Source organism: Muscardinus avellanarius, assembly GCF_963383645.1.
Source record: "Muscardinus avellanarius genome assembly, chromosome: 11".
NCBI lineage: Eukaryota > Metazoa > Chordata > Mammalia > Rodentia > Gliridae > Muscardinus > Muscardinus avellanarius.
Window position 1 is genome coordinate 23,985,792 of NC_137797.1, and position 15,770 is coordinate 24,001,561.

The 15,770-nt window shown below is 43.0% G+C and overlaps 1 protein-coding gene across 4 annotated transcripts in view; it reads right to left on the reverse strand.

Annotated features, from left to right (window-relative positions):
• Positions 1-5,062: 5,062 nt before the first annotated feature.
• APAF1 (apoptotic peptidase activating factor 1) overlaps positions 5,063-15,770 on the reverse strand; it is a gene marked incomplete at both ends in the record, with an annotated part of 85,372 nt that continues 74,664 nt past the window's right edge. For all 4 annotated transcript variants that reach the window (XM_080706354.1, XM_080706352.1, XM_080706353.1 and 1 more), the window contains 5 exons: positions 5,063-5,209; positions 9,577-9,723; positions 10,497-10,622; positions 11,225-11,350; positions 13,309-13,428. In XM_080706354.1, the coding sequence (XP_080562480.1) occupies positions 5,063-5,209; positions 9,577-9,723; positions 10,497-10,622; positions 11,225-11,350; positions 13,309-13,428 (666 nt within the window). The remainder of the gene's footprint in view (positions 5,210-9,576; positions 9,724-10,496; positions 10,623-11,224; positions 11,351-13,308; positions 13,429-15,770) is intronic.

Sequence of the window (15,770 nt, forward strand, 5' to 3'; positions counted from 1 at the left end):
CCTCCCAAGTGCCGGGGTCCAGCCCTAGCAGGAGTCGGGGGTCGTGTTTTCTCTCGCAACCTCGACTCTTCTCTCACCAACACATGACCCCCGACTCCTGCTAGGGCTGGACCCCGGCACCCAAGTACTGGGATTACAAGTGTGCACCACCAAGCCCACCACTGACATCATTCTTACGTTGTGTTAATCAGCTTTCTATTACTGTAACAAATATCTGAGATAAAAGGAGCAGTTTTATTTGAGCTCATAGTTTTATTTATTTTGATGCTGGAGATTGAACTCAGGGCACCCTACTTTCAAGCTGTACCCCCAACCTTATTTTTTTTTATTTGAAAACAGGATCTCGCTAAGTTGCTGAGGCTGGCTTTGAACATATGATCCTTCTAAGTACTGGGATTACTAGTGTGTGCCACCACACCTGGCTGGCTCATGGTCTTAGCAGTCCATGGTGTCTTGGCCCTGCTGCTTTCGGCCTGTGGCAGAACAGTGTGTCATGGCGGGAATATGTGGCCATTCACCCCATGGTGGCCAGGAAATAGACAAGAAAGGGCTGGGGTCCCAATATCCTACAGGGTACATCCCCAACGACCTTCCTTCCACTAGCTCCCACCTACCAATGCTTCCACCACCTCCCAATAGTATCACAGGCTGGTGATCAAATAGTTAATACATGCGTTTTGGTGCACTTAAAACCATAGTATGCCAGGCATGGTGGCGCACCCTTGTAATCCCAGCACTTGGGAGGCTGAGACAGGAGGATCACACAGGTTCAAAGCCAGTCTCAGCTACTGAGTGCGGCTCTTAGTGAGACCCTGTTTCCAAATAATATAAAATAGGTCTGGGAGTGTAGCCCAGAGGTAGAAAAGTCGGGGTTCTACCCCCAGTACCACCAAAACAAAAGCAGTTTCTCTCATCTTTATCCAATCCATCAGTGTGGCAAATGGATGTGACACATATGCAATTCCTACTAACTCCAATCTTCAAATCTTCTATCCAGAGCCTCACTGGTTACCTCTACTGCTGCCATCCTACCACGCCCAAACGATTCCGCGCAGATGATGGCAAAGGCTTCTCATTGGCCTCCCTGCTTCCACCCCGGCTCGCCCCCTCAACTGAGTCCCACGCAGAGGCAGAGCCGAGCCGTGAAGCTGAAGCTTGACTTACCTAGACCACTCCCCTCTCAGGTTCAAAGGCAAAGCCTCCAGGTTATCCCCAGTGCTCCAGTCCCTCCCGCTGCCACTCTCCTCTCTTCCCCAGCCACCCGGGCCTCCTCGTGGGTCCTGGAATACACCAGCACAGCTCTCCACTGTCTGCACGTGTGCCCTCGTTCTGGAACGGCCTCAGATGTGCGGCCCAGGTCCTCAGCTCGTTCAGGTCTGTACTCCAGTGTCATTACACCAACTCCCTCTAACACCGTGACCCTCCCCCTGCGTTTATAACATGGAATTCGCTAGAGATTTGGCCTACTTCTTTTTGGCCTCACCCTGGCTTCTAAGAATGTAAAAATAGGCTTTGTTTTGCTCACTCCTATATCCCCAATACCTGCCCCACTGCCAGGTACACAGCAGATCTCAATAAACATTTATTGAATGGATAAGTGAAAAATATGAGTGAATAAATAAATGAATTCTTTTTTTTAACAGAACCTTCTCCATGGCAGCCACACTGGGCAGCAACTATCATACAGACACGTAGAAAATGTTGACAGAACTGATTTACACAAAGCTGATAAAGCATAAATAAAAAGGTCAATGAAATGGATCGGTCTTTTTATTTTTTCATATGGGATTGAACCCAGGGACATTCTACTGCCAAGCTATACCGCCAGCCCGATTTTACTTTTTTTTTGGGGGGGGGGTGGGTACTGGGGTTCCTGGAAGCCCTTCTACCTCTGGGCTACACTCCCAGACCTATTTTATATTTTTATTTGGAAACAAGGTCTCTTAAGCCAGTGCTGCTGGCTTCAAACCTGCCTGATCCTCTTGTCTCCACCTCCCAAGCGCCGGGATTACAAGCGTGTGCCACCACGTCCGGCCCGATTTTACTTTTATTTGGAAACAGCATCTTGCTAGGTTGATGAGTCTCACTACTTGCTAAGGCTGTCCTTGAACCTGCAATTCTCCTGTTTCTGCCTCCCAAGTACTGGGATTACAAGTGTGCTCACCATGCCTGGCTTCATATTGGTTTTCTAATCAACAGATAAAAAGACAAGCAAGGAGTCCGAAACAACCCAAAAATGTCTTTCAAAAATTCCAGGAATTTTATTTTTATAATTTATAAAAATTCACATTTTAAAATGTATTTCCAAGGAAAAAAATCATGTCATATTTTAAATACAAAGCTAACAGTTTCAGAACATATAAGACACATACAATATAAAAACATCTTTACATGTACAAAGTTTAACATAATTTCTCATATAAAAAATACAGCAGAAAAAATGTTTAAAAATACTCATCTACAAGATACAAATGAAATCCTCCTCTTGACCAACTCTGAGCGCAAGTGAGGTTGCAGCTGTCTCTTTCCTCGTGTTTCCTAGTCTCTCCACTTTTTAGGATTAAGACAAGGGCCGATCCAGGCTTTACAAAAGCCACTGTTTGTTGCCATACTTCAACAGTCAAGTAGCTTTTAATTCCAAAAGTCAACACTTTATATTATGAGCCATAGATGAGACAAGCCCCTACACATCAAACTCTTATTTTGGCATTCTAAGCAAAACATACTATTTACAGAAATTTCTTTTTATAAAATTGAGATTTTTCACTTATCACATTTGCTTAAATCACAGTAAACCTGTAAACAAGTTCCTCAATTTATCAAAAAAACTTCCTTAACAAGCCGGGTGTGGTGGTGCAGCTTGTAATCCCAGCATTCGGGAGGCTGAGACCGGAGGATCCCGGTTCCCCGGACAGCCTCAGCTACTTATACTTAGTGAAGCCCTTAGACCCTATTTCAAAATAAAGGATAAAAAACAGGGCAGAGGGTGTGGCTGAGGTCGGAATGCCCCTGGGTTCCATTCCCAGATCCGCAAACAAAAAAAAAAAAAACAAAAAAAAACCTTCCTTAACAATATAAAAGAGTTTAGCAGGGGCGTGGTGGTGCACACTTGTAATCCCCTTGCTTGGGAGGCTGAGACAGGAGGACCACGCAGGTTCGAAGCCAGCCTCACCTACTTGGTGAGGCTCTCAGCAACTTAGTAAGACCCTGTTTCCAAATAAAATATAAAATGGGTCTGGGAGTATAGCCTGGAGGTAGAAAAGCTCCTGGGTTCCACCCCCAGTACCACAAAAAAAAAAAAAAAAAAAAAAAAAAAACAATGTAAGAGTTTACTCAATGTATTCTATTTACAGCTTCCACAAATGCTATATAGGAATATCTAATTTAAAACACATCGCATGGTCTACTCCACACTACACACACAGTATCTACTAATATGCATCAACAATAGAAATGGTTTTCTTGCTTATCTCCTATTAATACTAATACTCATTTATTAGTTTCCATTACAGAAAAAAAGCTTTGAATATTATTTTTGTGAAAACCACATTTATTATTAGTGTATCTCCACTGCCTTTCATAACATATCTCAGAGAATATATTTAAATTTAAGCTTCAAGCCCACCAAATGCTGTGTGCATGTATGTCACTATCTCTATAAATTACACTATGATGTAAGACTATATAATGCACCAATAAAAGTATAAAAAAACCTTAAGTTTGAATTAAAGTTCCTAATCAGAAGGTTAGAAAATGCTGAGTTACAGATGCTGATGAGCTTTTCCATGTCAAGAGCTATCTTGCCCAGCTGAGGAGGCAGGAGGATCCCTGAGCCCAGGGCAGCCAGGATAACACAGCAGGAAGCGATCTTAGGGGGAGGAAAAAGCTGTATTTCCTGATGAGCCTTGGAGAAAAGCAGGGAAGGAGGGAGGCAGGGAAGGCTGGGTTGGAAGATGAAAGTTGATACCTTCCCAAAGTCACAATGACTTTTCTGGAACTACATAGAAAATCATAGAGAATTCTCTTGAAATTCACTAAGAGAATAGCTCTGATAATGCCATTTACCTAAAATCAAATGGAATTAGAAGAAAATTATTTTATTATTTCACATTTCTTAGAAAATTATTATTAAAACTTATGATTAAAATTGGCCTCTCCCCAATTAATCTGATATACTAACATTTAGCTACTGAGTATCTGCTTTTAAAAATATATATACATATTGTATATATATATAGATATAGATATCTATATATATATATATAGATAGATAGATAGATAGATAGATATTTTTTTTTTAAGCTGGGAGTGATGGCACAAACCTATAATCCCAGTACTTGGGAGGCTGAGACAGGAGGCTCTCATGTTTGTGGTCGGCCTCAGCTACTTAGTGAGGCACTTTTTGCAACTTAGTGAGACCCTGTTTCAAAAATAAAGAAAAAAAAAACAGGGTGGGGGTACAGCTTGGAGGTAGAATGCTCCTGGATTCAATTCGCAGCACCACAAAAAAAAAAAAAAGATGAAATCCAACAGTAGCTGAGTTAATTAAAGGAAACACTGCAGACTGCACACAGACACAATATTTTTAAAGCAAATTTAAGGAGCGCAAATAAGCTCCAAGACTGTATTTGGGAGAACTATACCCCTTGGGGTAAGTGTGGTTCAGAAAACAGGCCACTGTTACTCTGAGGCACAGTCTGCATAATGATAGTCTTAAATAAATATAGATTTCCTTTAAATTATTCTCATTAATTAAGTCAACAAATTTGAATGCAATGAGAGAGAATTTTACCAACAGTATAATAAGGTACGTATTTACATTTTCATCTGCATCTTAGAGGCAAAGTATTAGTCATGGTGATGATTATGAAAAATAAGATTAAAGGTGTGTTCATCTGGGAAAAAGCTACATTAATATTATTCATCCAACCATAATCACTTTTGTAATGAATATAATACTGCAAAACAATTCACAGCTTTATAAAAGTTGATATACAGAGTAACATTATAATTTTCCAATTCAAAATTAAAAAGAGTTTAACATACATTAATTTTCACCATTTTACTCTAAAATCTGTAAAATATATAAAATACCAAGATTATCAACAGTCACATATGTTTTGAAGTCAGGAGACACGTGTATTTTCTTAAGGTTGGTTCCATTTGTGTAGAAGGTTTGTGACGATTCCCCAGTGACAACATTCCACCACTGCTCAGAGAAAAATAGAATTCTCATTAGACTGGTAATTACTCTGCAATTTGTAGTGTCCCTCAGACCCTTTACCCCCTCACATCCCCACTACTAAACTCAAACAAATGACAGGAAAGAAACCTAAGCTTTTACTGTTGTAGATTAATAACTGGCTAGTCATTACTGATTAACCAAGGTGACAGTCTCACGGCTGTGCCTGCACCCTACTTCACTGAAGACACGCTGGAGGAGCAAGCAGCTGCTAGAGCTGCAGGCACCAGGCAATGCAGCCCCCACATGGAGGGCTCGGCTGACTCTCCTGTCCCTGCGTCTCCTCAGTGTGCCTGATGGATGCCTGCCCGCTTCACTCCAGTGCCCCTTCGCAGACATGGACTGGTATTCTGACAGACCTCAGGCTGTTGGTAATGTGGGCTGTAGGGTAGACTGTTCTGGTCACAGAATCTTCCTTTTCACCAGGAATGATTCCAGAGCCCAAGAGTCACTTACTTTATGCAGCGAGCTATGTATTTATTTACTCATAAATATTGAACATCTCATATGAAAAACCTCTGACAAGGCTCTTCCTTCCCTCTCAATTACTGAACTCACTAAAATTATAACAATCTGTATGTCATTTATCTAACAGCATGAAGCTTACTCAGGTATCTCACGTTTAAGATGAGGGCAAGAGAGCCGGGCGTGGTGGCACGGGCTTGTAATCCCAGCACTTGGGAGGCTGAGACAAGAGGATCACCATTCGCAGCCAGCCTCAGCTACTTAGTGAGGCCCTCCGCAACTTAGTGAGACCCTGTTTCAAAATAAAAAATAAAAAACAGGGCAGGGGGTGTGGCTCAGAGGTCAAATGCCCCTGGGTTCCACCCCCAGACCCACACACACAAAAATAATAATAATTAAGATAAAATAAAATGAGGGCAAGAGACAAAGCACATGAGCATATTTTTTAAACACCTCAGGTATATCAGAGTCTCAGTACTGCAGGTATGTTGTCACAGACCTGTCATCCCAGCTACTCAGAATACTGAGGCATTAGGACAACAAGTTTGAGATCAGCCTGGACAACTTAGCAAAACTCTGTCTCAAAATAAAAATCTTTAAAAGGTCTGGGGATGTAGCTCAGTGGTAGGGCCCCACTAATACCCAGTATCACAAAAACAAAAAACAAAAAAATACTGCAACAGCAGATAATGCAGAGGATTTTCAGGGCAGTGACTCTACTCTCTATTATGCTATCATGGTGGATACATGTTATTAAAGATTTGTCCAAACCCAGAGAATGTGCAACACCAAGAATGAACCCTACTGAAAGCGGTGAACTTGGACGTGAATGGGGAATCTCTAATGGAGTACACATTATTACACCCATTTTACAGATCCAAAAATTGAGACACAGAGAGGTGAAACAATCAATGAAAGGTCATAAAGCTGATGAGTGGCACAGCCAACCTGAACCCAGTTGGCACATCCCAAGGTCATTCTCCCAACCGTGACCGCCTCTCAGTCATGGCATCTTCATTTACCACCACATGGGTACACCCATCTCTGCCTCCAGGAGTCTGAATTAATGTGAATTTCTCATCCTTCTAACAGCATGTACTCTGTGGCACAACTCAGGTAAGAGCTGTTATATTATTTTCCACTTATGAATAGAAATAATTTTGAAAATTAATAACTTTTAAGATGGGTGTAGTGGCACGTGCCTGTAATCCTCGTACTCGTAAAGGCTGAGACAGAAGGACTGCAGTTACAAGACTAGCCTTAGCAACTTAGCAAGACTGTTTCAAAACAAAAGATAGAAGGGCTGAGGAATAGCTGGGCGTGGTGACGCACGCTTGTAATCCCAGCATTCGGGAGGCTGAGACTGGAGGATCGTGGTTCGTGAACAGCCTCAGCTACTTAGTGAGGCCCTCCATAACTTAGTGAGACCTTGTTTCAAAATAAGGATTAAAAAAAAAAAAGGGCAGCTGGGCGTGGTGGCGCACGCTTGTAATCCCTGTGCTTGGGAGGCGAGACAGGAGGATCGCGCAGGTTCGAAGCCAGCCACGCTGGTGTAAGAGACCCTGTTTCAAAAATATAAAATAAGTCTGGGAGTGTAGCCCGGAGGTAGAAGGGCCTCCTGGAACCCCAGTACCACCAAAAAAAAAAAAAAAAAAAAGGGCAGGGGTGTTGCTCGGTGGTCAAATGCTCCTGGGTTCCATCCCCAAACCCGCAAAAAAAAAAAAAAAAGGTTGTGGATGTAGCTTAGAAGTAGCGTGCCCCTAGGCTCAATTTCCCAGTCCCAAAAAACAAAAATACAAAACACCTCTAGTTATTGGATACCTACTTATCATACTGGCACTCAATTTATATAGCCTAGATTCTAAAGTAAACAGACTCAAAAGGCCTAATTTCTTTGGCCACTACAGCAGCTGTTCCTTTTTACTTTTAATTTGTTCTGTGCTTTTGGATGGTCTCATTAGCATGCTGGGTAGATGCAGGCTGGGCTATAACATAATTAGTTTAACCATGCTAGTAATCAAACCAGAAGGCAAAAGCAGCCTGCCTGTCGCTTAAATATCCAGACTTTACAGGTTATGGCTTCTTTTAGCCTTAAGACATAACCCTTACAGTATGAAGAGCTATTCTGCTGCATTATTTTAAGATTCTCAAAGAACTGCAAATCTGGTTACTGATCTTTATAATACCTTAAAAGCCAAACTCACAATTATGTGACAACATTTATGGGACTCAGGGAATCAAATGGCATGGTCTCTAGAAGCTTGGTGTCAAAGCTGGGCAGCTAAGTGTTTCAGCAGCTAACACAGAAAAATGCAGCTTCCAACACAAAGGCAGCAGCGTCTCCCCTCTGAAGACCGTCCTCAGAGCCGACCTAGAGTTATAGTAAAGGAGGACAAGTGAAGGCCATGGCTCAGGATTCTAATACCTGAATAAAGGTGTGCCCAAAGGGAGTAGCTTAATGCAACATTACCAGAATTGTATTTCTAAGATAATCTTGTAAAGAAATCATAACACAGGTCCTTTCATAAAGCTAAAAATTGGCCCCTAATCTATCTTTTTTATAAGCTAGACTTTTATGCTGAATAAAATTACAATGATGTGGTTCCATATAACCAAAAACTTCATATCAATTACTCAGAAGCAGCTACACTTGACTTGCTTCAGTAAACAGAAGTATCATATGATTTAATGGGATCTATTTTAAATGAAAAGGGCTTGTAGAATGGCCATATGGTCAATACAAGACGTAGCATCATCTATACACCCCCTCCTTTTTAGTACTGGGGATTATTGAGCCCAGGGGCATTCTACCTCTGAGCTATACCACCAGCTCTAATTTTTTTTATAAAAGGTCTTGCTAAGTTGATGAGGGTCTCTAAATTGCTAAGGCTGGCCACTAACCTGTGATCCTTCTGTCTCAGCTCCCAAGTACTGGGATTACAAGCATGCACCACCACACCTGGCCCTTTAAAAAGTGAACCATGACTCAAAATTCTCACTTCAAGCATCCCTATCCAGGTGAAGCCTCTGCTAACTCCCAAAGGTGGGCCTCTCCACTCCTCTCCTTTGCACTTTCACTTCCTCCTTCCCTCATGCAAACACATCCCAGAGCCCTCCTGCACTTTAGGGGCTATTAACCACCTGCCTCCCCACTGACCCTTAGCTGACACTGTGTAGGTACCAGCCCCAACAGTGCAGTCTCTTAGCGCAGAGTGGACACTGAATACAGTCTTACTAAATGGATGGATAAGTAGATCCAAGCACCACAAAATGACCCTGAAGTACCACAACATGTCCAAGCTTTGCAGAATCAACCTGCTAGAGAAACTGTGAGCCCAGATGTGAGCCCCGGCCTTCTACTCACTAATTAGGTAATTTTAAGAAAGTCACAACCTACATATAAGTTCATTTGCTTATCTGTGACCAAGAATAATAAAATTTAAGCTTCACAGAGCTGGCTAGTAAGATGATAGAAATAAAGCATTTTATAAACTCTACAGTAATATGCTGTATTATTATTGTTGCTGTTGTTACTGAATAAAGAAAATTCCAAAAATACCTTTTTTAAAGAATTCCAGACAAAATATTTCATAATGAATGGTAGGAAAATAAAATGAAGTTGAACACCCTACCCGTTAGTAATTCTAAACATCTGGATTGTGTGTATGTTGGTATGAGAGCTCTGAACTGAAAACGTCCCTAACACTCTCACCTAAGCATCCAAGAACCCTGAGGAGCGCAGCTTTACTGACTGGGGTCTCCCCACTGCAAAATGGAGAAAATAGCAACTGCCCCTCCACTTTGCCAAGACACAGGAAGTGAGGGTGACAGACTGTTCCTTTCCTTCACAGTCCTTGAGGAACTCTTACCTTCAGATATCCTCCAGCAGAGACAAGCATTTTGCTGTCTGGAGAAAAGCAAAGGTCAGTTACCCAGCCTCCATGGGTAGCAGTTCCTTCCTCTACTGAAAGTGGTGCACACAAATGAAGCAGCTCACCATTTGAGACGTTCCATATCTATGCAAACATGATACATAATTCACTAACAGGCTTACCCAGAAGTGTCTCTAATTTAAAAAATACACGTATATACATATCATCTGGGATATATATGAAAACTTTCTTTAAAAAAAGTAGTATTATTTCCACAGACATAAGCATTCCATGTCTCTCTCAGAAAGTCTGTTTTCTAAATAAAATTGGCATGGTTTACATGTACCTCTTAAGCACTGCAGGATAATAAAAACCGGCCTATCATGCAGACTGTATCTCCGGAAGGTTAATAAGACCTTCAATACCCACTTAGTGACAGAAACGTGAACCTCTGCAATGACTGATCAACAAAGGCAGACCGTCCAAAAGGGACTGCAACAAACCACACTCTAAGTGTTGACTAATGGGTAGAGTACTAAAGATATCTTTTCTTTGTGCACTGGTAACAGCAGAATTTGCAATTCATTTATAACCCAGACAATGATTTACAAAGTTCCTTTCCTCAAATTCTGCCAGTAAAAACAACCTTTGGTTTAAGTCCAAAAATTAAGATGAATCATTCTCAAACTAACAACAGAGAACCAGCTACAAATAACTAGGGCATCTGCCTCCTCACATATAGAAGAGATGCCTCAGTCTAATTCTAAAATGGACTCTTTCCTGCAGTGGAGGCAAACACACAAGAAACCAAACAAAAAATGCCTCATCCAACCAGAGCCCCAGGGCCTGTGCTTCCTGTTGCATTAGCAGAAGTCTCAATGTGGGGAACGGTGCTCCTGTGTCAGCAAACACCCTACCCTGATTTCTCCATTGTCATCTCCAGTCGCCAGTAGGGAGCCATCCACAGAGAAGGTAGAGCAGCGAACACAGCCATTGTGACCCTTCAACTCATAAAGAGGAGAAAGGAGTTCAAAACTCCAAATCTGGAAGGCAATTAGGATTGCTTAGGGACGGTAAATACACTCAAAAATGAGCATCCGCAAACCTAGCTGGGCACTCTGATTTTGAGCCATGAATTCAATCACAGGTCACGTGGAAGTTCTAACATTTGGCAATGCACAAACTTTTATGACATTCCCAAGCTCCAACTTGTGATGTTCTTTTAATTAAGTTAAATTCAATTCAGGGACAAAAGTCACATCTTCCTTATCTTCAGACTTAGAAGCAATAGCGCAGAACCAGTTAAGAGCAGTCTGTCGAGTGAGACAGATCTGAGTTTGAGCCCTGGCTCCACTCAGTACTAGGTCCCGGTGAACAAGAACCACTCACATACGCTTTTCTAGCTTCTGTTTCTGCGCCTGTAAGATGGGGACAATGATACCTATGTTGTGAAGATCAAATGAGATCCCGGGGACTAAAATTCCTAGCACAGGGCCTCATGCATGTGCTCTTTAAAGGCTAGTCACTGTACTGTCCTAAAACATAAGACAGAGACGTGGACAGAGCTGTTACTATCCTGCTTTATACATTCTTTAGATTCATAATACATAATCAATACCAAAGTTTTGTGCATGGACTGACCTACCTTTGCAGTCTTATCAGCAGAGGTAGATGAAAACTTGGTGGCATCAGAAGAAATATCACAAGAAAGTACTGTACCCTGGTGACAGACAAAGTCTTTTTCTAGTCTTCCAGTAATAATATTCCACATCTGAAGAAAGAAAGAAAAGAAAGAAAGAAAGAAAGAAAGAAAGAAAGAAAGAAAACTTAAAAGTTAGCACTTTTAAGAACATTCTGTATTAAGAAACATGATAAAAGCAGGGGAGATGGTACGTGCCTATAATCTAGCAACTCTGAGGGAAGAATCTTGAAACTTGGAGGCTAGGCTCATTAATTAGTGAGACCCTGTCTCAAAAATTTTTTTAAAAGAGGGCTGAGAATGTAGCTCAGTGGAGGACTGCCTCTGGGTTTGATCCCCAGAGGGAAAGAAAAAAAAAAGAAAAGCGAGAAATTTATTTTTTTTAACTTTTGGGGACAATTTTATTTATTTATTTATTTATTTATTTATTTATTCATTTTATTGGTGCATTGTAATCATATATCACATTGGAATACAAGACTTGAGAGGATATACAAACACACATCATCCAATTAGCCCTCATCCAGTCCCCATCCCATTCCCTCCCCCTCCCTTGATCCCATGCTTGTTTGGTGATTAACTTTGATACATTTGTTTATGTACCTCCTGCCTTTTAAAGAGGATCCATCCTCCCCTATTCCATACCCTCTGACTGGTCACCTTAGTTGCTTCACTATAGGGCCCTTTCTATAGCTTGACCTCTTCCTGTTGCCCCTTTCCTCCTAGTTTTTGCTGCTTAGGGGAAGCATCTGATTTTTATTTTCTGTGATATTTCTCTGTGCATGCCGCGTTGCAAGTACCAATCCCACTCTTGACAGCCCCAGTAGTGGCCTGGCTACCCGGTGGACTGATCCAGACCTCGCAGGCTCAAGCAGCAACCTTGCCTCATGGGAGGCCCCGATCCCGGCCTCGCTGGCCCCAGAACTGGCCTAGCCTCAAGGCAGGCTCCGATACCAGCCTCAGAGGCCTCAGTAGCGGCCTTGCCTCACGGAAGGCTCCGATGTCAGCCGCTGGCCCTGGCACCGGCCTAACCCCTCCGCAGGCTCTGATCCCGGCCTCGGAGGCCCCAGCTCCAGCCTTGCCTCACGGCAGGCTCCGATCCCGGCCTCGGAGGCCCCAGTAGCAGCCTTGCCTCACGGCAGGCTCCGATGCCGGCCATTGGCCCATCGGCCTAACCCCTTGGCAGGCTCCTATACTGGCTGGCCTCGGAGGCCCCAGCACCGCCCTTACCTCGTGGCAGGCTCCACTGCTGGCCGCTGGCCCCAGCATCAGCCTAACCCCTTGGCAGGCTCCAATCCCGACCTCAGAGGCCCTAGTAGCGGCCTTGCCTCCTGGCAGGCTCCGATGCTGGCCGTTGGCCCCGGCATCAGCCTAACCCCTTGGCAGGCTCCGATCCTGGCCTCGGAGGCCCCAGCATCGGCCTTGCCTCACGGCAGGCTCCGATCCCGGCCTCGGAGGCCCCAGCACCGGCCTTGCCTCACAGCAGGCTCCGATGCCGGCCAAAAAGCGAGAAATATAAAAAGAGAGAATTAAAAACCAAGTCCAGCCGAGCATGATGGCACACGCTGGGATCTTAGCTCCCAGCACTTGGGAGGCTGAGACAGGAAGATGGCACAGGTTTGAAGCCAACCTCAGCTACTCAGTAAGGCTCTCAGCAACTTAGTGAGGCCCTGTTTCCAAATAAATTATAAAATAGGGCTGGGAATGTAGCCTAGAGGTAGAAAGCCCCTCAGTTCCACTCCCCATGACCATAAAAAAGTCCATCCCCCCCAAAAAAGAACCATGATCAGCTATAGGACAGATGTATAGACTGAGTTTCTATATGCTGTCTGTTCTGACCTCTTCACTGTAAGTATCCTTTAGTATAAAATGCTTAGAAACATACAGCAGATATAAGTAACTATAGTGAACAGAAAACAAGTATAATAAAACCTTTAATTTTTTAAAATTATCATCCACATGGTTTTGTCTGTCACAATATAATTATTGCAATAAAAAACATTTTTTTAAAAAGCCTGGATTCAAATTACCTTTACCGTTCCATCAAATGACCAAGAAAGCAATCGTGAATTGTTTAGGAGCCTGAAGTCCTTCACTGCTTCTTGGTGGGCTTGCAGAAAGACATATTCCTCTGATTGCCAATTCCATATCTGAATATCAAAGAAATAAATATGTCTGTTAAAACCCTCCCCCAAGCTGGGTGTGGTGGCACATGCTTGAAATCCCAGTACTTGAGAGGCTGAGACATAAGGACTGCAGATTTGTAGGCAGCCTCAGCTACTTAGTGAGGACCTCCACAACTTAGTAAAACCCTATTTAACAATAAGAAATAGCGCAGGGGTGAGTTCGGAAGTAGGATGCCCCTGGATTCAATCACCAGTTATACAAAAAAATAAATAAACCCTCCCCAATATCCCATGGAGGGCTAAGGAGAGAGCACACGCTCTTGTCAAACATCTTTTTCCTGATAGCATTTTAAAAAGAAAAGAATATAGTGTCCACATATTACAAAAAGAAAAACTGAGGTTAATGAACTTGACTAGGGGCAAAATAAATTTCTCCTCCAAATAAAATTTGTCTCCTTCGGTGGCTTAGAGAATAGTTAATTATACAGAGGATAAAGAAAAGTCACAATATGCCAGTGAGCTCACCATCTGATTAAATTTTCCAGAGAAAATTATCTCAATTACATATCCACAGATTCTGACCTTACAAGCTGGGCAAGTCTGCAGATTCTGGCTCCACTGAAGCCAATCCTCTCCTACTGCACAAGCAGGTCATCTCAACAAAGCAGCTTAAAATAGGTCGTGGAACTACCAAGCTTCAGAGATCTTAGCCAACCCCTACTGCAACCCTTGAAATGACAGGAGAACGAGTACATGGGAGGCTGAGGAACACAGGTTCCCTGACAGCTTCAGCTACTGTGAGGCCCTCTGCAACTTAGTGAGACCTTGTTTCAAAATAAAGAATAGGGTTGGGAGTATAGCTCAGAGGTAGAATGCCAGAATGCCCCTGGGTTCAATCCCTGGTACCACAAAAGAGGGAGAGAGAGAGAGAGAGAGAGAGAGAGAGAGAGAGAGAGAGAAGAGAAGAGAAGAGAAGAGAAGAGAAGAGAAGAGAAGAGAAGGGAAGGGAAGGGAAGGGAAGGGAAGGGAAGGGAAGGGAAGGGAAGGGAAGGGAAGGGAAGAGAAGAGAAGAGAAGAGAAGAGAAGAGAAGAGATAGGAGAGATAGGAGATAGGAGAGAGGAGAGAGAGGAGAGAGAGGAGAGAGAGGAGAGAGGATAGAGGATAGAGGATAGAGGAGAGAGAGAGAGAGAGAGAGAGAGAGGAGAGAGGAGAGAGGAGAGAGGAGAGAGGAGAGAGGAGAGAGAGAGAGAGAGAGAGAGAGGAGAGAGGAGAGAGGAGAGAGGAGAGAGGAGAGAAGCAAGAGGGCTCGTTTTTTACACAGACACAAGGTGTGTGTCGGGGGGAGTGCAGAAGTAACATCAGTAACTGGAACAAAATAAGCATATAAGCACATCTGAGTTACAGGACTAAACAGAAAAGACATTATTCCAATGCCATGTCTATGTGAAGAAAGTTCTTTACTAACTCACAGCAACTGCATATACAGCCTTATTAATTCTTAAAATTAACTCATTTAGCATATGTTTATTTAGCATCTGTGAGGCTAATGTGACTCAAACAAGAATAATGAAACCTGAGTCTAGGTCTAGGGGTATAGCTCAGGGTAGAGCAGAGCACTTGCCTAGATGTGTGACATCCTAGGAAAGGGGAGGGGAGGGAGGGAGGGAGAAAAGCCTGAGTCTAGCAAAGAAAATGAGACATTAAAAAATCCTATATAGCCGGGCATGGCGGCGCACACTAGTAATCCCCCCGCTTGGGAGGTGGAGACGAAGCCAGCCATGCTGGCTTAAGAGACCCTGTTTCCAATAAAAATATAAAAAATAGGTCTGGGAGTGTAGCCCAGAGGTAGAAGGGCTTCCAAAAATCCCAGTACCACCAAAAAAAAAAAAAAAAAAAAAAAAAAAAAAAAAAAAATCCTATATAGAGCCAAGCATGGCGGTGCAGGTTTGTAATCCTAGTGCTTGGGAGGCCAAGACAGGAGGATCACGGCAGCCTCGGCTACTTAGTGAGGCCCTCCACAACTCAGTGAGACCCTGTTTCCAAATAAAGAACAAACAATAGGGCTGAGGGTGTAGCTCAGAGGTAGAGTGCCCTGGGTTCCATCCCCAGGACCACACACACAAATCTATATAAATAATATTAAGAAGATGATAGGAAAGTTGTGTGGTTCTCAAAAAGCCATTCCTTAAGAAAGTTTTGGTGAACACAATGCATTGAGACTAGGCTAAAGGGACGGACCTGAAGAATGATTCGCAGGTTGAGAGGAGACTTCAAACACAGGAAATAAATGCTGGCGTTAAAGTACAAGGGTAGGAAAATATGAAGATTATGGGAACCTGCTCATAGTTTAATCTTGCTAGAACAC